The sequence below is a fragment of the Schistocerca piceifrons genome, chromosome 4 (genome assembly GCF_021461385.2).
Source record: "Schistocerca piceifrons isolate TAMUIC-IGC-003096 chromosome 4, iqSchPice1.1, whole genome shotgun sequence".
In the NCBI taxonomy this organism is placed as follows: Eukaryota; Metazoa; Arthropoda; class Insecta; order Orthoptera; family Acrididae; genus Schistocerca; species Schistocerca piceifrons.
Window position 1 is genome coordinate 221,005,754 of NC_060141.1, and position 23,277 is coordinate 221,029,030.

The following is a 23,277-nucleotide window of genomic DNA, read 5'->3' on the forward strand; positions in this document are numbered from 1 at the left end:
CAGTGAACTTCCGATGTTATCCACAAGATCATTTATATATATTGTGAATAGCAACGGTCCTACGACACTCCCCTGCGGCACACCTGAAATCACTCTTACTTTAGAAGACTTCTCTCCATTGAGAATGACATGCTGCGTTCTGTTATCTAGGAACTCTTCAATCCAATCACACAATTGGTCTGATAGTCCATATGCTCTGGCGTTGTTCATTAAAGTGTTGTGGCCCTTAGCTGTTACCGTGGTGTGGATGACATGATTGAGACAGATGGCAGACACATAAAACATGTGGGTGCATTCCCAGCATGGAGCTAGTAAGTTTGCTGTACCAGAGCTGTCTTTACTCCTTGGTGTAAAAACTTCCAGAACTTCAGTCTGCCATTATAACTGCCAGATCTCCTCGCCAGTCATATGAGCATAGTTTCTCACTGAAGAGCCGTCTACATAGCTCATTAACATGCCTGCGTCCATTGGTCACATATCTGAAGGGTAGCAACTCAAGAACTCTGTCTGCTTTTATAGTTTACTTCTTCAGTTAGTGTTGCTAGGATGTGTGCATGCTGTGTGTGGATGCAGGATGTGCTGGCCACAGCCCGCAAACAGCTGAATGCGCTTTTGGATATGGCCAGTCACCTGCAGGCTGCTGCCTCAGGGTGTAGCGGTCATGGAGAATCTGGCACATCGCATGGGGCACCTCAGGTGTTGCTTGTTTTGTCGATGTGCTCTGCTTCTGAGGCGCCTCCTAGTGCGCTTAATGTGGTGGATCCACTCTCACAGGAGGGTGAGTGGCAGGTGGTTACTAGAGGCAGAGGGCCAGTGTGGAGACTGGCTGCTTGGCTTCACTCATTCACCCTGCGAGTGGACAGGTGGCTGCTCCTTCTAGGGGTTTACTAGTTATCAGGAGCTCCAATGTTATGCATGTTATGGAGCCCCATAGGCTGATACTGTTCAGGGCTGGGAAGAAAGCCAATGTGCACTCGGTAAATCTGCCAGGGGGGCTCATCTGAGATGTGGAGGCAGCCTTGCCTGCGGCTATTTAACATACAGGGTGCAGTCTGTCTGTTGTGGCTCATGTCGGCACCAACGATGCCTATCGCATGGGTTCAGAGGCGATCCTCAGTTCTTACAGGTGGCTGGCAGAGGCGGTTAAAACTGTTGGCCTTGCACATTGGGTGCAAGCAGAGCTCACAATTTGCAGCATTGTTCTCAGAGTTAATCGGCATCCTTTGGTTTGGAGCCAAGTGGAGGGTCCCAATCAAAGGCTTTGTCAACTCTGTGATGGTCTTGGCTGCAGATTTTTAGACCTCCGTTATTGTGTGGGGATTTGTAGGACTTACCTTGATAGGTCAGGTGTGCACTACACAAAGGAGGCAACTACTCGGGTAGCAGAGTACTTGTGGAGTGCACATGAGAGTTTCTTAGGTTAGGCAGTTGTTTGAGGTGTTCTAATGGACATTCGTCAGTCGATATGCAGCAGGAGAATTCAAATGTGGTTCAGTATAAAGACACTTCGACTGTCGTAAATTTATCAGCAAGCTGTCAAAGTATTCATAGTAAAGTTCCCAAATGTACTGCTCTCCTGGAAAATTCTAATGCTCAAATTATTCATGGAACTGAGAGGTGACTGAAACTCAAACTGGAAAGCTCTGAGATATTTAGCGAACCATAGAACATTTATCGGAAAGACAGATTAGGTGCCATATGAGGGGTAGTGTTCATTGCAATGGGCAAAAATATTGTCTCTAGTGAGGTAGAGATTGAATATGATGGTGAATTTATCCAGTTGCATATAACAGGTGTAGGTGAGACCAAACTCATTTTTGGATGCTTTTACCAGCTATCCGCTTCTGCTCTGACAGTTATGGATGCATTCAGAAGGTGTAGGGTCAATAGTGTGTAAATGTCCAGATCATGTAGTACTAGTTGGAGGCAACTTTAACCTACCGAGTATAGATTGGGATATCTATGGATTCATTGCAGGGGTACAGACAGACAGTCATGCAGAATACTTTTGAACACAGTTTTCAGAAAACTGTCTTGAGCAGCTAACTCGGCAGTCCACACACAATGGAAATATCTTAGCCCTTGTAGCTACAAGTAGGCCAGACTTTATCGACATTGTCAGTATAGAAAAGTGGATTAGCAATCATGATGACATTATAGTAACTATGACTACGAAAGTTAATAAATCAGTTAAGAAAGCAAGGAGAGTGTTTCTGCCAGAGAGATCAGATAAGAAGTTGTTAGCTTTTCACTTAGACAGTGAACTGGCCTCACTTGGTTCCAGTAAGATGGATGTAGAGGAATTTTGGGCAAAGTTTAAGCCGATTGTAAATCATGGTCTGGAGAGTTATGTGCCTAGTAACTGTATAAAAGATAGAAAAGACCCACCATGGTTTAATAATGAAAATCGGAGGATATTGAGGAAACAGAGCTGTTGCGCTCTTGGTTGAAAAGAGAACGCACAAATGATGACAAGCGAAGAATAGTAGAAATTCAGGTATCTGTGAAAAGATCAATGCACGAAGCCTATAACTACTATCACTGTCACACCTTAGCAAAAGACCTGGCAGAGAACTTGAGGAAATTCTGGTCTTACGTAAAATCGCTTAGCGGGTCTAAGGCTTCCATTCAGTCCCTTGTTGACCAGTCTGGTGTGGCAGTTGAAGATGGCAAAATGAAAGCCGAAGTTTTAAATTTCACACTCAAGAAATCTTTCACACAGGAAAATCGTCATTTGATCATCGGACAAACTCCTGTATGAACGACATAGTAATAAGCATCCCTGGCACATCCCACAACTGAAAGATTTTAAAGTAAATAAATCACCAGGTCCAGATGGAATCCCAGTTTGATTTTACAAAAAGTACTCTATTGCATTGGCTCCTTACCCACCTCGCATTTATCATAAATCTCTCACCCAGCACAAAGTCCCAGGAGACTGGAAAAAGGTGCAGGTGACTCCAGTGTATAAGAAAGGTAAAAGAACGGACCCACAAAATTACAGACTAATATCCCAAACTTCCATTTGCTGCAGAATCCTTGAACATATTCTCATTTCGAGTATAATAAACTTTCTTGAGACAGAGAACTTTGTATCCACGAATCAGCATGGTTTTACAGAGCATCGCTCGTGCAAAACATGGCTTGCCCTTTTCTCACATGATAGATATACTGCGAACTATGGATTAAGGGCAACAGGCAGAGTCCATATTTCTAGATTTCTGGGAAGCATTTGACACGGTGCCTCATTGCAGCTGTTAATGAAGGTGAGAGCATATGAAATAAGTTCACAGATATGTGAGTGGCTCGAAGACTGCTTAAATTATAGCACCCAGTATGTTGTCCTCTATGGCGAATGTTCATCAGAGACAAGGATATCATCAGAAGTACCCAGGGAATTGTTATAGGACTGCTGTTCTCTATATACACAAATTATTTGGCAGACAGGCTGGGCAGCAACCTGCAGTTGTTTGCTGATGCCATGGTGCATGGTAAGGTGTTGAAGTTGAGTGACTGTAGGAAGATACAAGATGACTTAGACAAAATTTACAGTTGGTGTGATGAATGGCAACTAGCCCTAAATGTGGAAAAATGTAAGTTAACGAATATGAGTAGGAAGATCAAACCTATAATGTTCGCATACAATATTGCCAGTGTCCTGTTTGACACAATCAAGTCATTTAAGTATCTGGGCATAAAACTGCGTAGCAATATGAAATGAAATGAGCATGTTAGAACTGTGGTAGGGAAGGGGAATGGTCGACTTCGCTTTATTGGGAGAATTTAGGAACGAGTGGTTCACCTGTAAAGGAGACCACATACAGGTGGCTAGTGCAACATCAAGCAATTCAGAGGTAGGCTGCTAGATTTGTTACGGTAGGTTTGAACAACACGTAAGTGTTACAGAGATGCTTTGGAAACTCAAATGGGAATCCCTGGAGGGAAGGAAACATTCTTTTTGAGAAACACTGTTAAGAAAATTTAGAGAATGGGCATTTGAAGCTGACTGCCGAACAACTCTGCTGCTGCCAACTTACATTGCATGTAAGGACCATGAAGATAAGATACAAGAAATTAGGGCTCATACAGAGACACATAGACAGTCGCTTTTTCCTCCCTCTATTTGCAAGTGGAACAGGAAAGGAAATGACTTGTAATGGTACAGGGTACCCTCCGCCACGCACTGTATGGTGGCTTGCAGAGTATCTATGTAGATGCCGATGTAGATGTAACAAGTTTGCCATGTCATCCGTATTGTAACGTGCCGGGCTTTATCCTTGTATTAGTGCCACTTAAAGTTCACGTCACAACCGGATGTATTGAAACATTTCCTCACCCAGTAGATAGTGCGCAGTGTTCCCGACCTACCTTTCTTTGCTTATTCAATATTGCCTTCCAGGTAGCTGCATCTGTCTCACCTAAATCACACTGAAATTAAGACGCCAGGATCCTAGATTAAGTTTCCCAAAATCAAAAGTCAAGACCATATTCATTGTTGAACATTTATGACAACCACAGTGCGATTTATTTATCACCACACACACACACACACACACACACACACACACACAAAATTCATGTGACCAGGCCTCTTACACTTAATCGTCACATTAGGTAGGTCAAAAACTTCCAGTCTTTAACAATGTTCACAACTACACTTTTTTGGTACCGACCGGAAAAATTAACCAACTTGCCGCACTTCTGCTCCATGAGAATCTGACTGAGAACTGCACCAGCTCGGACCTTATATAGATGAGTGCTTGAATATTTGACTATTTCTGTTAATATATTATAATTTATAATTTCCCAGGGTTAAAATGATCCTTTCTAATTGGTTTTGAAGTTAACTATTGGGTTTTATTACTTAAATAACATGAGTGAGCTGTATCAATTTAAATACGCGGAACTAACTTATGCATCCGCAGTGGGAATTCCTGACTTATAACCGTGGCAGCCCTCTTGAACAATTATTTTAACTCATTCAGATGTACTTAATTCTTAATTAATGCACTTACAAAGTTGAGACTGGAGTCATTTTACGTAGAAAAATAAAGGTAGCAAAAGTATCGAAACAGATCTCGGAATTATTTAGTAGTTTGGTCACAAGTGGCTCTGAAAGTCATACAGGCTACAGATTTGGAGTCTTAATATCTATTTAACTAATAGACTTTAGGTTAATTTAAACACTTTGCCGGAATCAATAAAATTTAGGCTTTCTTTTGGATGCAGTCTTATAGCTGAATTCAATCTATTAGCTCACTCGAATTTTACTTAATATGTATTCCACAATATACGTCATTGTTCATAACTTTTAATAGGATGCATTTCCAATAAAACTAATTAGCTCATTACTTTCAGAATAGACATTAGAATGCACTGAAATAATAGATTTTACTAGGGGAATTTTATTTAAACTATTTCTGAATTCTGTACTATGTCGGAATCTGAGTAGTGGGAAAAAAAATAAATAAAAATAAAAGTTCATTGCTTAACTAAGTTACTGAAGGGGTGTAAAACCAAAACAGGATAGCAGTGGGCAACCCTGCTTCGTTACAGTGTCTATGAAAAAAATAAAGCAAAACATGCCCGTACTTTCTGCTTGTGAACTATTTTCATCTTGGGGTCACCAAATATGTAGGCAAATTACAATACCCACATATAAGATATCTCAACTTTATTGAAACAGAAAGCAACTGAGAACTGCACCTCACTCAAGAAACAGTTGTGAGTCACCGTTCGCACACTCCAAGGAGTGGACATCGAACTTCATTTGGGAGCATTATTCCCACAGTTTTACATTGATTCCATCTCTAATGACCTAGCTTCATGCCAAGGGAAACTTCAGAATGATTTACAGTCAACAAATTTTGTAACCTGATCGTTATCATAGGATCTGTGCACATTACAGATCTGTCAGAAATTATGTCTTCAGTATGTGCAAATGAGAAGGTGACTACCAATAGTTTCCAAGGTCATTGAACATTGTTTTGAATAGTGACTCAGCAGCTATTTTGAGAATGATAACCTTATTTCCTCCTCTCTCTTTTCTGTTTGGCCTGATTTGTGTACTGTTAATCCTGTTAAATTTATAGATGCTGGTGTTCTAGAATACCTTGAAAACAATTCCTTTTTTGTGTTCTGTTCCTGGACCTAAGCAAAGTATTTGATACAGTGTCTCACAAAATTCCAATAGCTAAGCTTCAGAGTGTAGTAGTAAAATGAGGCTTTTTTGCAGATGGTGCAGTTGTCTCTAATGAAGTACTATGTGAAAGAAGCTGCATAAATATTCAGTCAGATCTTGAAAAGATTTCAAATTGGTTCAGTGAATGGCAACTTGCTCTAAATGTTCAGAAGTGTAAAATTTTACACATCACAAAATGAAAAAAAAAAAAATAGTATCCTATGACTGTAATATCAATGAATCCCTGTTGGAATTCGCCAACTCATATAAATACCCATGTGTAACACTTTGTAAGGATGTGAAATGGAATGATCACATAGGTTCAGTCTTGGGTAAAGCAGGAGGCAGACTTCAGTTTGCTAAGAGAATACTGGGGAAGTGCAGTCAGTCTAGAAAAGAGGTTGCTTACAAATCACTTGTGTGACTGGTTCTAGAACATTGGTCAAGTGTGTGGGACCCATACCAAGTAAGACTAAGAGGGGATATCGAATGTATACAGAAAAAAAGGCAGCATGAATGGTCACAGGTTTATTTGATCCGTGGGAGAGTGTCAGAGATGCTGAGGAAACTGAACTGGCTCTTGAAGATAGGTGTAAACTACCCCGAGAAAGTCTGTTAACAACGTTTCAAGAACTGGCTGTAAATGATTACTCTAAGAATATACTACAATCCCCAATGTATCACTCACTTAGGGATCGTGAGGGTAAGAGTAGAATAATTACTGCTCACACAGAGGGTTTCAAAATCTCATTCTTCCCACACTGCATATGTGAATGGAACAGGAAGAAACCCTAATAAATGGTACAATGGTACTCTGCCATGCACTGTTTGTAGAGTATAGATGTAGATGTAGGTGGAGAAAGATGTGGAATGAAATGCAACAAAATTTCTTCAATTAGCTTATCTATCCAACAAGAGTACACGGTAATGGTGAACAACTACACATCAAATGTTGTACATGTTTCCAGTGGAGTCCCATAGGATTCTGCCCTTGGGCCATTTCTATTGTTGGTATAGCTATGAGACTGATTCATTGCTTCTCTGCCACAAAAATCTGTAACGTGTGTTTTCAACCAAACTCTTAGCACAGTTATTCATGATCCGGAGAAGATAAAGAAAATCTACATCTATGTCTATACTGTGCAAACCACCATAAAGTGCATGGCAGAGGATATGTCCCTTCAGTATCTCCATGACAGTCTCCCATGGATCAAACAATCCTGTGACCATTCATGCTGCCCTTCTCTGTATGCATTCAATATCCCCTGTTAGTCCTGTTTGGTAGGGGTCTCATATATTTTAGCAATATTCTAGAACCAGTTGCATGAATGATTTGTATGCAATCTGCTTTGTAGACTCATTGCACTTCCCCAGTTTTCTACCAATAAACCAAAGTCTCTGCCACCTGGTTTACCCACAAACGAGCATGTGTGATCATTCAATTTCATATCCCTACCAAGTATTACACCCAGGTATTTGTATGAGTGGCTGATTCCAACAGTGATTCATTGATATTATAGTCACAGGATACATCAATTTTTCTTTTTGTGAAGTGTACTGTTTTACATTCCTGAACATTTAGAACAAGTTGAAATCTTATCAAGATCTGACTGAATATTTATGCAGCTTCTTTCAGATAGTACTTCATTACAGATAAATGCATCATCTGCAAAAAGTCTGAGGTTACTGTTAATGTTGTCCGTAAAGCCATCAATATACAACATGAACAGCAAGGGTCCCAACATACTTCCCTGGGGCACACCCGAAGTTGCTTCTACATCTGAAGAAGACTCTGCATCCAAGATAACATGCTGTGCTCTCCCTGCCAAAAAGCCTCAGTCCAGTTACAAATTTCACATCATACCCCATATGATCATACTTTTGACAGTAGGTGTGGTACTGAGACAAATGCTTTTCAGAAATCGAAAAATACTACATCTACCTGACTATCTAAATCCAAGGCTTTAACTATGTCATGTGACAAAAATGCAATTTGGGTTTCACATGATTGATGTTTTCAGAATCTATGCTGGTTGGCATGGAGGAGGTCATTCTATTCAAGGTACTTCATTATGTTTGAGCTCTGAATATGTTCTAAGCTTCTGCAGCAAATCAGTGTCAAGGATATTGGACAGTAGTTTTGTAGTAACTTCTACTATGCTTCCTGTGGAACAGTTATGACCTGAGCTTTTTTCCAAGAAGTGGAACAGTTTTTTGTTCAAAGGATCTACGATAAATTATAGTTGGAAGAGGGGCTAATTCAGCCACAAATTCAGTATAGTATCTGACAGGGATGCCATTGGGCCTTGGAGCTTGGTTCAGTTTTAATGATTTCAGCTGTTTCCCAACACCACTGACATACTTATTTCATTCATCTTTTCAATGCTGTGAGGATTACATTGAGGCGTTTCTCCTGGGTTTTCCTTTGTAAAGGAACATTTGAGGACTGAGTAAAGCATTTCAGCTTTTGCTTTGCTTCCCTCAATTAAGTTCCTGTCTCATTCACTAGGGACTGTACATTAACTTTGGCACCATTAATGCCTTTATATATGACCAGAATTTCTTTGGGTTTTTTGAAAGATCATTTGACAATATTCTGCTATGGTAGTCATCAAAGGCATTGTGCATTGCTTCTTGACAGCCAAATGTATTTCATTCACCTTTGATTTGTTTTACACCTATTATGCAGTAATCTCTCTTCCTTAGAAGTTTCTTTACAGTGACTGTATACCATGGAGGTTCCCTTCCGTTATGAACTGTTCTAATGGGTAAATGTCTATCCAGTGCATGGTCAACCATTCTTTTAAACTTGAGCCACAGTTCCTCTACCTGCTCCTGCCTTGTGCTGAAAGTTTCAAGTTCCTCATTGAGATATGATTCTACTGATTTTTTATCTAGTTTACTGAATGGATATATCTTTCTGCTTGGTTTGATTGTCCTTTGTACTTCGGTAATCACTGTTGCTACAACCGCGTCATGGTTGCTAAGACCAATTTCGGTATGGGAATCCTAGAAGAGGCCAGTTCTATTTGTTGCCATTAGATCGAATATATTTTAAACATGAGTGGGGTTCCTAACTATGTGTTCTAGGTTTCAGAGAAGACACTGCATAATGTTTCACAGAATGTCTTATCATGCCCACCAGTAACGAAACTGTAATTTTGCCAATTGTTGGATTCTCCTCCGATGATTGTACAGGGTGTTACAAAAAGGTATGGCCAAACTTTCAGGAAACATTCCTCACACACAAAGAAAGAAAATATGTTATGTAGACATGTCTCTGGAAACGCTTACTTTCCATGTTAGAGCTCGTTTTATTACTTCTCTTCAAATCACATTAATCATGGAATGGAAACACACGGTAACAGAACGTACCAGCATGACTTCAAACACTTTGTTACAGGAAATGTTCAAAATGTCCTCCGTTAGCGAGGATACATGCATCCACCCTCCGTCACATGGAATCCCTGAAGCGCTGATGCAGCCCTGGAGAATGGCGTATTGTATCACAGCCATCCACAATACGAGCACGAAGAGTCTCTACATTTGGTACCGGGGTTGCGTAGACAAGAGCCCTCAAATGCCCCCATAAATGAAAGCCAAGAGGGTTGAGGTCAGGAGGGGACGGAGGCCATGGAATTGGTCCGCCTCTACCAATCCATCGGTCACCGAATCTGTTGTTGAGTAGTGTACGAACACTTCTACTGAAATGTGCAGGAGCTCCATCGTGCATGAACCACATGTTGTGTCGTACTCGTAAAGGCACATGTTCCAGCAGCACAGGTAGAGTATCCCGTATGAAATCAGGATAACGTGCTCCATTGAGCGTAGGTGGAAGAACATAGGGCCCAATCAAGACATCACCAACAATGCCTGCCCAAATGTTCACAGAAAATCTGTGTTGATGACATGATTGCACAATTGCGTGCGGATTCTCATCAGCCCACACATGTTGATTGTAAATTTTCACAATTTGATCACGTTGGAATGAAGCCTCATCCGTAAAGAGAACATTTGCACTGAAATGAGGATTGACACATTGTTGGATGAACCATTCGCAGAAGTGTACCTGTGGAGGCCAATCAGCTGCTGATCGTGCCTGCACATGCTGTACATGGTACGGAAACAACTGGTTCTCCTGTAGCACTCTCCATGCAGTGACGTGGTCAACGTTACCTTGTACGGCAGCAACTTCTCTGACGCTGATATTAGGGTTATCGTCAACTGCATGAAGAATTGCCTCATCCATTGCAGGTGTCCTCGTCGTTCTAGGTCTTCCCCAGTTGCGAGTCATAGGCTGGAATGTTCCGTGCTCCCTAAGACGCCGATCTGTTGCTTCGAACGTCTTCCTGTCGGGACACCTTCGTTCTGGAAATCTGTCTCAATACAAACGTACTGCGCCACAGCTATTGCCCCGTGCTAATCCATACATCAAATGGGCATCTGCCAACTCCGCATTTGTAAACATTGCACTGACTGCAAAACCACGTTCGTGATGAACACTAACCAGTTGATGCTGCGTACTGATGTGCTTGATGCTAGTACTGTAGAGCAATGAGTTGCATGTCAACACAAGCACGGAAGTCAGCATTACCTTCCTTCAATTGGGCCAACTGGCGGTGAATCGAGGAAGTACAGTACATACTGACGAAACTAAAATGAGCTCTAACATGGAAATTAAGCGTTTCTCGAAACATGTCCACATAACATCTTTTCTTTATTTGTGTGTGAGCAGTGTTTCCTGAATGTTTGGCCGTACCTTTTTGTAACACCCTGTAGTATGATTGGGGAACTTACATACAAGTGAACTTAGGTTCTCTCTAAAGTTTTTGGTTGCGTTAGGCGAGTCTAGTGGGTGATAGAACAGTCTAGTTATCGTTTTATGCATATCTGTGATATTGAGTCTTGCCTAGACAATCTCACATGCAGCTTCAATTTCTGTCTCTGTGGATTTGAGTTTCTTGTCTACTGCAACAAATACACCACCTCCATTTCCCATTTGCCTATCCTTTTGACATACACTTAAATTTCCCCCAAAAATCTCACTGCTGTCAATTTCAGGTTTCAGTCAACTTTCTGTACCTAGTATTATGTGAGCTTTGCTGCTTTTGAGGAACACTTCAGGCTTTGGCAGTTTGTTGTTAATACACTAGACTCTCACTAATCCAACCATTCCTGGCACATACGGGTGCTGGATTAGTGGAAGTGCCGGATTATTGAGTGTCTGAAATTTATTTTATTTATTTATTTTGTTTTTTATTTGATTTGAAAACTTAGGGGATGTAGTGTATTGTATTTCATTAAACCGAAATATACAATTTTAAAACAGAGAAATCTTTATGCTCTCTCCTCCCATGTCCTCATCTTCATTACTTTCATCATTACTTTCCTGCATGCTTTTGATTATTTCTTCATCCATTAACGTTTGGTCCATATCACAGTCTTCGTCATTCATCCACTTAGTAACATCTTCATCATCAATTTCTTCTCCTCCTGGAAGGTTGTGGAACATGTCATTGTACAAATTAATTGATAATTCCGAATTGACTGGCTCATCGCTGTCACTCTATACTGGGTCCAAGTGGGCATCAAATGATGGCCACAGTTTTCTCCAGCTCTTCATTATGGTAATGCTCTCCACCTTATCCCATGCTTTGGCTGCTTGGAAAACAACATCACGTATATTAATTGCTTTCCACGCCTTCAGAAAAGTCTTGATAGAGTAATTTTCACTTTGATTCAGCAAGGAGACTAGAACTGAATGTCGATAATGACATTTAATTGATTCCAAAATTCCCTGGTCCATGGGCTGAATTAGGGCTGTCATATTGGGTGGGAGAAAGAGTGCTTGTATACCCTCAGACTTCAGAGAAACATCTAAAGCATGACTGGGATCATTGTCAATTATAAGCGTAGCTTTCAGTGGAAGCTTTTTCTTCTTCTTCAGCTCTTTTCTCACTGCCAGGACAAAAATTTCATGGAACCACCGATGGAATATTTGTCTGTCCACGCTTTCTTCTGAGTGAAATACTGCACTGGTAGAGTATTTTATGTCAGTGTGTTGAAAACAACGTGGATGTTGGGATTTTCCAATCATCATATGCCATAGTATATGACTCCCATTTGCATTACAGCATGCCTTCAATGTTACGTGCTGTTTCTGTTGCTTGTAGCCTCTAACTTCCATCTCGTTGTTGGCAGCTAATGTTTTTGAAGGAAGCATCTTGTAAAAGAGTCCTGTTTCATCAGCATTATACAAGGCATCAACAGTTAAATCTTCCTCTATTATCTTCCGTATCTTGCTTACAAACTCGTCTATCGTTAGCTGAGCGACTTTCCCTGGTAACTGTCAGCTGCTGAATGCCATGTCTTTTTTTTTCCCGTTTGATAGCCAGCCTTCGCTCACTGCCATCAAGTTACTACCACCAAGTTGTTTGTTAAATGCAGCTGCTTTTTACTTTATAATTGGCCCACTAACTGGAATTCCTTTACTATGTTGTTGTATGAATGTCCAGATCTTCATTCTTGCTTTTTCACATGACCTTCCGTTTTCCCAACTCACTGTCCATTTGTATTCGAGTACTGTCGTATAACATCATCTTTCCTTTTGATGTCATAAATAGTTGCTCATCCAACATTAAACTCAGCAGCAATGGCTTTCTGCAAAGAACCTCGATTTAACTTGTCTAAAATTTCAAGTTTTTGCTTGAGGTCTATTGTAACGTGTTTCCTTTTAGAACACATGATTCCGAACTGTAAAGAAAGCTACAATTTCAAATACATTATATAAGCATTGTTGTGCATGATAATTCATTGTGCACATGTTTTTGGATGTGTGCCGGATTGCTGAGATGCTGGACTACTGAGGGCCGTATTAGTGAGAGTCTAGTGTACTTCACAGTCAACAATTAGGATTTTAATACTTTCACATGTTGGTGGCACTGTTGTCAATCTTACATTGATACTTCAGGCTTTGCTTCAGATATTGTTATCTGGATTGGATGGAGAGTCACCGGTCTAAAAAAACCCTTTTGTGTGCTCCCCACACACAGTCAGTTACCTGAGTAGCAACCTCTGATGTGTAGTGGACACCTGACCCATTTAGGGGGACCCTGCAGTTCTCAACCCTGTGGCAGAAGTCCACTACGTTGCAGCCTAGCTTGTCACAGAACCTTTGAAGTCTTTCATTCAGTCCTTCCACGCAACTCGTAACCAAAAGACCATGATCAGTTCTGGGGATGATGCTGCAAATTATGAGCTTTGTTGAAACTCCACTCACAAGGCTGGTCTTCTCAATCTTCTCTGCCATTTGCTAAAATAACCCAAGTATGACCTCGGATTCCAGATAACAGACATCATTTGTTCCAGTGTGTGCCACAATCTGCAGCTGATTGCACTCTATCCCCCCATTGGCTGCTGGAATAGCCTCTTCAACATTTTGAATGAGCCTCCCAGACATACTCACAGAGTGCACCTGCTGTCCTTTCCTTTTCCTTGCTGCCATTTGCATTACAGCATGCCTTCAATGTTACACGCTGTTTCTGTTGCTTGTAGTCTCAAACTTCCATCTCGTTATTGGCAGCAAATGTTTTTGAAGGAAGCATCTTGTAAAAGAGTCCTGTTTCATCAGCATTATACAAGGCATCAACAGTTAAATCTTCCTCTATTATCTGAACTGCTGATGATTAACAGACCCTACACATTTTTGTTTACCGCCTCTTGACGCTGGACAAAACAGGTTTCCCCAAAGCAGGGGAAGGGAGTCCCACTGACTCAGTTTCAATCTCAGTAAAAGACAGTATCTCAGACTTGTCAGTACAGTGCCCTGAGTCCTCCCTGGTCACGAGCACTCCGTACAGAATGCCTAGATCTCCCATTGGCACACTGCAGAGGGGACAGGGTCCACACGAGAGGATAGTTCCTTGGGTACTTGTGGTACTGGTATCACAAGTACACGACTCTCCAACACACAAATTCTTAGCAGCTGCCAATTGTTTGACAGTAGTCATGGTGATTTCCAGCTGGTTATGAAGATCAGCCAACTCATCGCATGTTCGAGAACAGCATTCACAGTGGGGCTGCGTTTTGGCTGGTGAACTGTATTACAGGGTACTGAACAAATAACTTTAAATTTGGCCCACTGATTATCTTTTAATCTGTTGAATTAAATAGTTGCTAATTCCCTGTAAGAATTGAAGTAAATACACAAAACAAGATTTCTATTAAGACAACAAAAAAACCTGTGGCAAAAATTACTAGTTTCCTAAAATGTTTTGAGATTAATTATGGTTTTTAGAAAACTTGAAAACGGAGCTAATCTGTGATAAATGTAGGTAATGTATAGAGGTACAAACAATTGTCAAAACATCTGTGAAATGGCTCCAGGCTCTGAAAAATATATCTTAAGTAATAGAAGGAAATCTGTCTCCACAGACTGATCAGAAAAGATCACTGTTGTTCTGTAAAACTGTTTGAACTGTTGGGCATTCATTTGGACCGAAAACTGACATGAAATGCACACATGGAGCAGCTGTGTTCTAAATGTGGAGAATTGAAATAGAAGTATCTTAGACATAGAATACTCCAGGTTGTACATGTACCAAGATGGCTTTAAATCTACTGATGTGAAGCTGTACGACAGATTACTGACAGTGTGCAAGATATAAAAGTACTTCTATTGTAGTAAGATTTATTGTTGTACCCATTTAATGTAAATATGTACTCTGTAAACTCGTCTGTGTATTTTAAAACAAACTGAAATTGATCATTATAAATTTTAATGGTAAAACTGCTAGCAGCTATTTCAATATGAGTTGACTAATGACAAATAAATACATTATACATCCATTCTGCTAAAAAGGTGAGGATTCCTTAGTAAGGGTTGAGAAAGCTAACCAGAGTAAACCATAATATCCATTCCATACATCCAAAATATACAGCTGTTATTATTTATTTATTTGGTTCAGGAAATAAATTTTTAGTACATTGTCTGTGCATATGATATAGGACAGGAAGAAAACAAAATTAATTTATTATTACTGTAGTCATTCTGACTACATGATCACCACAATCGAAGTAGGTAATAATCTAAATTGACGTATTACATTGCTTGTACATATGATAGCAGTACTTGTGAAATGAGGCTACATGATCACCACAACCAAAGTAAATTATACCTAAAGTAAATTAACAATATTTGTTTGATAAATGAAGTTTACTTGTGAAAATGTTCCAGAAATTAAGAGACAGACTAGAGGCAGTGGTCAAGCAAGAACTGTTTCACCTTTACTTTAAATGTATTTAATGCCAATGTGCATTTTAAGTAAGAACGCATGTTGATATATAACATAACTCCAGTATGGTACAATCCTCTTTTGCATAAATTTATACTTACTATGTTTACGTGTAGCTCAAGCTTCTACCAAGTTTCATATGCATGTAAATCATGTTTCTTTTGTAAAAATAAATATTTCATGTATATACAAACAAGGCAGTCGCAGTATTTTTAGACTTTTGAAAAGAGTTGTACAGGAATCACTGTATTTAACAGTCTTTATCACCCTAATAATCCTTTTCTGTATATGGCACGTGCTGGTGCAGGGTGAGGTGGCTATGAGCCAGGATGGTGCCAGCGGGTGGTGGAGGCTAGGTGGGAGTTCAGGAAGCTCCAGAGAAGGGAGCTGCAAATGTAACAAGTTGTTTTATTGATGCATCTGCACTGCTTGATACACCGGCTCAGAGTCCAGATGGCCACTGAATTCTGCTGAGCTGGTGGCCTGCATGCCCCGTGGTGCTGAAAAGACAAGACAAGGCACTGCACTGAGTGGCAGCAGCCTCATCAAATAAGACAGCCGCACGATCCATGTGCCAGCAGGGTGATTTTCATAATGGCGTATCTGCTGAGCCCCAGGCAACACCTGGCCATGTGACAGTGGTGGACGCCCACCACAGTGAGACTCCTGTCTTGCAATGGCAGTAGATGACTGGTGTGCACTGGGAGCTACCCACTCCCTTCTGGGCAGGAGTCAGCTGTGCTGCTGGAGATGACCTGGGATGGCCAGCTGTCCCATGGCACTAAGTCCAGGGAGGGACTTAATCCACAGATCTGCTGCCTTACCATTGCCTCAAACCAATGACTTTTGCTGCCAGGTCTATGACCTCATCGGGCACAGTTCTGCCACCTTAGTTGGGCTGTGAGATTAAGAATAATTCTACTACAAAAATGACCAGTACCTATTGCTGGCAGCAGCATGCTTGTTGTGCATTTGAGCCACTACCAGTCATGTATCCTAAAACACTACTGTCGGTGTAGAAATCCACCTTACCCCATGCTCATTAGTCTGTGCAGTACTGCTGAGCTCGCTGTTTTGGCAAGCTAACCTCCCTCACAACACTGTGCTGACCGTGTTAAATTACTATGGTGACAACATCCTGCTCTTACCTGCTGTCAGCACTGCTGCAATGCACTGCTTAGGCTCACACTAACATGTGTATGTATGGTCATTACACTACATTACTCTCCCTCAATGAGCAAGACCTTAAAACCAGTTCCGTATAGGCAGGACCAGATGCTTGTGTTAGGAAGACCTTTTGCTTATCCAAGAAAAACTGTTCTTCCACATTAATGACATGGTACTTTTCAATTCACATTCCCTTTACAATAAATACTTGAGGAGTAAAATGATGATATCCAGTTAGAGAATAAAAATAATAAAGGGACTACTTTCACCAATGAAAAATCCAAGAGATGTTAGATAGAGACATCATAATAAAACACCCATTGTGCAAGAGCAGAAACCTACTGAGATATAAAAGCAATTCAGTGAGGAGGAGGTATAAAAAGTGCATCAAACAGGGCAAGCATACTAACACTTTATGGGTGTAGACTGTCTGATAATCGTGGATTCTGTTGAAACTACTGTATTTTTTGACATGACTAGAGAAAATTTTGTTTCATAATAGAAATTAATATCCCCACAGAGTAAGTTTATATTTTTCATACGAATAATGTCTGAATGTCTTGTTTAATGTTTTATAATTGTTTTGATGTTTTCAAAACCAATTTTTTTCTTCTTCACAAAAGATGCGCATTTGCTCATTGTTTGAATTGTAGTTTCCTTGCATTGCCATTAAATCAGAGGTGCTATCGAGATTGTTTGAATTAATTCTTAAGATGGTTATAATCTTACCACAGTATTCCGTAAGCAAACAACACAAATTTCAAGATTTTTCTTGAGTATGGTTTCAGCTTGTAGCACGCACAAGCTTACAAGTTTCTACCTCACAGTTAATGTCTCAAACTTAAACAATCAGTGAATGTGTCAAGAGTTGATTTAGCAACTTAACTCACATCATGCAGATGCTAACACAGGCTGAAGTCAAGCCATTGCCTTACTCTTTAGCCTCTTGGCTCCACCTATATTCTCAAGAGCTGCCAGGTCATCCACATATTTCCTGACTCCATCCCACCATCTCAACTTTGGCCTACTAAGAAGTCTCTTTCGATATGGCACTATTATCACCATCCCTTCTTTCCTTCTCAGTACATATCCCAGCCATGCATTACACCTGCTTCTTATTACTACTATCTCACCTGCTTCATTGTATATTGATCCATAGTTTGTTTGTTTTTTCATAACATCTTCTTTTCACAGGTAATAATTTTTATCTCGCATCTTCTTGTTCAGTGTCCATGTTGGGGTTCCATATATTAAAACCAGTAATACAGTTGTCTTCTAAATATGGAGTTTCAATGTTTTTGTTATCTGTTTACTGATGAATAGTTTATTAATTGCAAACATTCATCTCTCTGTAGACTTTATAAGCTCCATTATTTCCTGCCCCCCATGTTGTTATTCCGATTTACATGTCCTAGGCATTTGAGGGTTCAAGTCTTATAAAAAGCATGCTTTCTAACCTCACTGCTCCCACTGCTTTTTCTTTATTTTTTGTGTTGCCTTACACTCAGTTTTCTCTTAATTAATCATCAAATCTACTTTTTGTGGCCTTTTTTCGTGGGACTGGTTCTATAACTTTATCATTCTTTCTTTTGCCAGCAGATTAACACATGCCTCCCCTTTTACTTCTTTTCTCTTAATATTCTTTGCTTTGCCTTAATTATAGCTAAGTTTTGATCACTTACCAATTCTGCTTGTCATATTGCTTTGACCACCTTTGATCCCACTTGCATGTCTTAAGTTTACCAATATGTGTTCAGTGGAGTAGATGTACCTCCCAAGGGGAATATTGTGTGTTCCTAAGTGTATCTTTTCATGTGGCAACATTGTACCATCTGTCTCAAAGTCTGATAAACACAGATAGGTAATAACGAAAGAAAGGCAAACTGGATGCATAAAGGCATTTGAAGTATCAAGTAAGGAAAGGTGATTGGAGATGACCAATTGTCAATGGATATAGTTGAAACTGGGAGAAAAGTAACACAAAGAAATTTACAAAACTATTTAATGAATATCTGAATTTCCCAAAACTTGAACAATGTTCTAACTGTTCCAGGTCAAGGAACAGGAGAATAACAAGATAACAATCCCTTTCATCTTTGTCTTCATAATATACAAGGTATTCCCTAACATCATCACTGTTATGTAAAAAACCATTGGATTTTAAACAGTAAAAGGAATAACCTGGCTTTTGAAGAGGGTATAATACAAAAGACCAGTTGCAGGTTGTTAATCAAATTAAAGAATGGAGCAAAGAATAAGAGTTATTGCATTGCCAGGGGTCTCAGATTTTGAGAAAGCTTTTGACTCTGTTTTTTTAAAACATCAACGCTAGTGACCTCTAGTATCAAGAAGAATATATGTATATCAGTGCTACACCTTCTATTAGAATTCATCAGGATAACATTTAGAATTAAAAAAGTGAGTCATGCCAAGTGATCCTCCCAATTGGTTGTTCAAAATTTTTGTTGGAAAGGAAACGCTTGTAGCCCGACGTAAATAGCAGTGAAAGGTGGTAAATTGAACAGAACCCTTTGTTCCACGAAGCACTGAAGCCTTGTATTGTAATCAGAGCTTATAATGATTTTTTATTATTTTTCTGCTAGATATAGTTTTCCTAAAATGTAGGAGTTCCAGCTAATGTCTTCTGTTATCTGATTTGACACAACCCATAACACTGAAATGTTTAATTTTTTCAGGTTGTTGCTGGTAGATTGATCCATTTGAGAATGGAAATTGGTTACAGCACATGTAAAAAAGAAACTGAAATTAATTCTGGAGACTGTTCAGTAAGAAAGGACTTGGTAAGGCAATAAAATTTTAATGTGCAATTAATTTTGAATATGCAATGTTGTTATGGTTTTCAGCTCTCCATGCTACCTTGTCTTGTGCAAGCCCCTTCATCTCCGAGTAATTACTCCAACCTACATCCTTCCAATTCTGCTTAGTGTATTCCATCTCTTAGTCTTCCTCCATGCTTCCCTCCAATACTAAATTGGTGATCACTTCATGCCTCGGAACATGTCCTACCAGCTAATCCCTTCTTCTAGTCAAGTTGTGCCACAAATTCCTCTTCTCACCAACCCTTTTCAGTACCTCTTCATGAGTTACGTGATGTACCCGTCTAATTTTCAGCATTCTTTTGTAGCATCACATTTCATAAACTTCTATTCCTTTCTTGTCGAAACTGTTTATTGCCCATATTTCACTTCCATACATGGCTACAGTCATCATCATCATCTTGGACAGTTTCCAGCCACTGGCTAGGTCTGTCGGGAACACAAGCCTCTCCATCGTGTTCTGTCTTTCCACCATTCCCCCTCTTCCACCTTCGTCCAGTTCTCTCCTCTTCTCATCACACATTCCTTCACTCCCTTCACCCATCTATCTCTTGGTCTTCCTCTGGGCCTCTTCCCCTCCAGTTGCAGATCAAACATCCTCTTTGGAATTCTTCCCTCATCCATTCTCTTCATGTGTCCATACCACTGCAGTCTTGATTTTTCTATCCTGTCCTGTACTGGTTCCTCCTTTAGTCTTTCCCTCACATACACATTTCGCAATCTGTCTCGTCTTGTTACACTCAACCTGCTCCTCTGGAACTTCATTTCACTAGCCTGTATTCTACTTTTGTCACTTTTGTGCATTACCCATGTCTCACTTCCGTATGCCAATATGGGGACAAAGTAGGTTCGGTATATAATTCCCTTGGATTTCTGTGGCACCTCCTTGCTCCAAATGAGCCCCCTAATGCATTTGTAGAACTGCCCTGCTTTTCTGCACCTTTCATTTATTTCCATCACGTTTCACCCCTTACTTTCAATCATGCTTCCCAGGTACTTGAAGTTCTCTACCACTTGTAGTTTTTCCCCTCCACAAGTTATATCCACATTTGGCCTATTCTTCTTCCTTGTTGTGACAATTATTTCACTTTTCTTTGCAGAGAAATGCATTCCATATTGTGCTGCCGTTGCCTCCCATACATCTAACTGCTCTTGCACCTCCTTCTCGCAATTTCCCCATAACATCAGGCCATCGGCAAAAAGCACTGCTTTCATTTTATGATCTCCAATTGCATCTGATACTTGCTGTAGGATTTCATCCATAACAATAATAAACAATGAAGGCGAAAGTGCACTTCCCTGTCGCAGCCCATTTTCCAGCTTGAACCATGCAGTATGTTCCCTCCCCACTTTCACACAACTCTCACTTCCCTCATACATTTTTCTGACTTTTCGTGTTATCTCTTCATCTATCCCTTTTGCGTTCAGCACATCCCAGAGCTTGTCCCTATAGATACTGTCATACGCCTTCTCAATATCTAAAAAGGCCATGATTAAGTCCTTCCCGTACTCATAGTGCCTTTCCTGCAGTTGCCTCACCGCAAATATGAGGTCCGTTGTTGATCTTCCCGGTCTGAAACCATACTGCTCCTCTTGCAGTCTACTTTCAGTACTGCTTCTTATTCTCTTCTCCAGGATCTTTTCATAGATTTTTCCACAGTGGCATAGCAGGGTGATTCCTCTGTAGTTCTCACATCTCCTTTTATCCCCTTTCTTGAAGATCGGGACTATAATTCCTTTCTTCCAATCCTCAGGAATTCTGTTCTCCTTCCACACCACCCTCAGCACTCTGTATAGCCACTGGGTTCCTACTTCTCCTGCTGCTCGTATCATATCCACTGTTACTTCGTCCCAACCTGGTGCCTTGCTCCCTTTCATCCTCTTTATGGCTTCTTCCACTTCATTCCAAGTTAGATCATCAGTTTCCCCACTATTATAATCGTCTGCTGCCTTAGGCTCTCCATCGCTGTTAGTTACCCGCTTGGCGGCATTCAACAGATCTTCAAAGTACTCCTTCCAAATCTTTTTGAGCTCATGCATTTCCTCCACAACTCTTCCATTATTATCCATGATCCTCAGGCACTCGCTTCTGTCATTCCTCTTATTTCTTACCATGGTGTAAAGTACTTTTTTGTTCCCTTCACTGTCCTCTTCTAACATTCTTGTCCATTTTTCCATCCACTTCTTCTTCTCCTCCTCCCTTACTATGGTCTGTGCCGCTTTCTTGCTTTCCTTATATTTTACCCTAGCTTCCTCTGTTCGGGTCTGGAACCATTCTCTGAAGGCTTTGTTCTTTTGAAGTACTGCCTCTTTACATATGTTGTTCCACCATGGAGTTTCCTTACTTCTCCTCTTTGTGCTAGTTCTTCCGCACACAGTCTCAGCTGCCTCAACTAGAGCCCTCTTAAAATCTCCCCATTCTTCTTCCACTGTTCTCTGATCTTCCTTTGGCAGCTTTTTCCTGATCAGTGTCTGGTACTGGGTCCTCCGTTCATCCTCTTTCAGCATCCATGTCTTCAACCTTTTCTCCTGTATATCTGTTGCCCTCCTATCTTTTTTCTCTCTCAGGGTGGCTACCAACAGCCGATGGTCACTGTCTAAGGCCTAAGATGGAATGACCTTAACATCTGTGAGGCTGCTCATCATCTGCCTATCCACTAGTACATAATCTACTACTGAAGTTTGGGACCAGTCTCCACTGTACCAAGTTATTTTGTGGCTACTTCTCTTCTTGTACCAGGAATTTGCGATCGCCAGCCCATTCCTCTTGCAGAATTCCAGCAACAATTTTCCTTCTCTATTTCGGTTCCCCCAGCCCTCTGGTCCCATTATCTCCTCAAATCCTTTCCTGTCTGTGCCAACATGTGCATTGAGGTCCCCTATTATAATCTGATTACCTCCATTTAGCTGCTTTTGCATGTCATCTTCAAATTCCTCCTTCTCCTTTTTTGTACACCCCACCTGTGGGGCATACGCTTGGATGATTTCAATGCTTTTTCCTTTCACTCGTACTCTGGCTTTTATCATTCGATCATTGATACCTTCCACCTCCTCCTGCAGACCCTCTCTGACCACTATTGCCACTCCATTTCTTCCCCTCTCATTCCCTATCCAGTACAGTTTACATCCTGTACTTAGTGGTTTTTCACCAACTCCTCTCCACCTAGTCTCAGCAAGTCCCAAGATGTCCAATTTCCTCCTTTCCATCATTTCTACAATTTCTTCTAACTTCCCAGTTAGAGTCCTTACGTTTAAGGTGCCCAGTCGTAAACCATCTCGTAATCCTTTTCCATTGCTTGGTCGGTTTCCTTTAAATCCGTTCCGTGATCCGAGGCATGTTCCCTTTTTGAAAACAGTTGATTTATCCACTACTGGCTTGCTAGGCCTATCGCAGCTTCACCAGAGCCCCGTTAGCCGTCACGTTTCAGGGTTCCCATAGGGCCTTCCCAGCTACCGTAGCGGTCCTGGGGCACACGAAGTCCCCGCTGTACATCGCCCCTATAGGCAGTCCCCTACTTTGTGCCGTTGCCCATCTCCCACGACTTGGACGAGGGGTTGGACTTACGGGAGACACATGGCTACAGTCCATACAAATATTTTCAGAAAAGACTTCCTGACACTTAAATCTATACTTGATGTTAACAAATTTCTCTTCTTCAGAAATGCTTTCCTTGCCATTGCCAGTCTACATTTTATATCCTCTCTACTTCGACCATTATCAGTTATTTTACTCCCCAAATAGCAAAACTCCTTTACTACTTTAAGTGTCTCATTTCCTAATCTAATTCCTGCAGCATTA

The 23,277-nt window shown here is 40.7% G+C and overlaps 1 protein-coding gene across 2 annotated transcripts in view; it reads left to right on the forward strand.

Moving 5' to 3' along the window:
• LOC124794718 overlaps window positions 1-23,277 on the forward strand; it is a 229,240-nt gene that overhangs the window by 74,884 nt on the left and 131,079 nt on the right. For both annotated transcript variants that reach the window (XM_047258303.1, XM_047258302.1), the window contains exon 12: window positions 19,338-19,442. In XM_047258303.1, coding sequence (XP_047114259.1) covers window positions 19,338-19,442 — 105 coding nt within the window. The remainder of the gene's footprint in view (window positions 1-19,337; window positions 19,443-23,277) is intronic.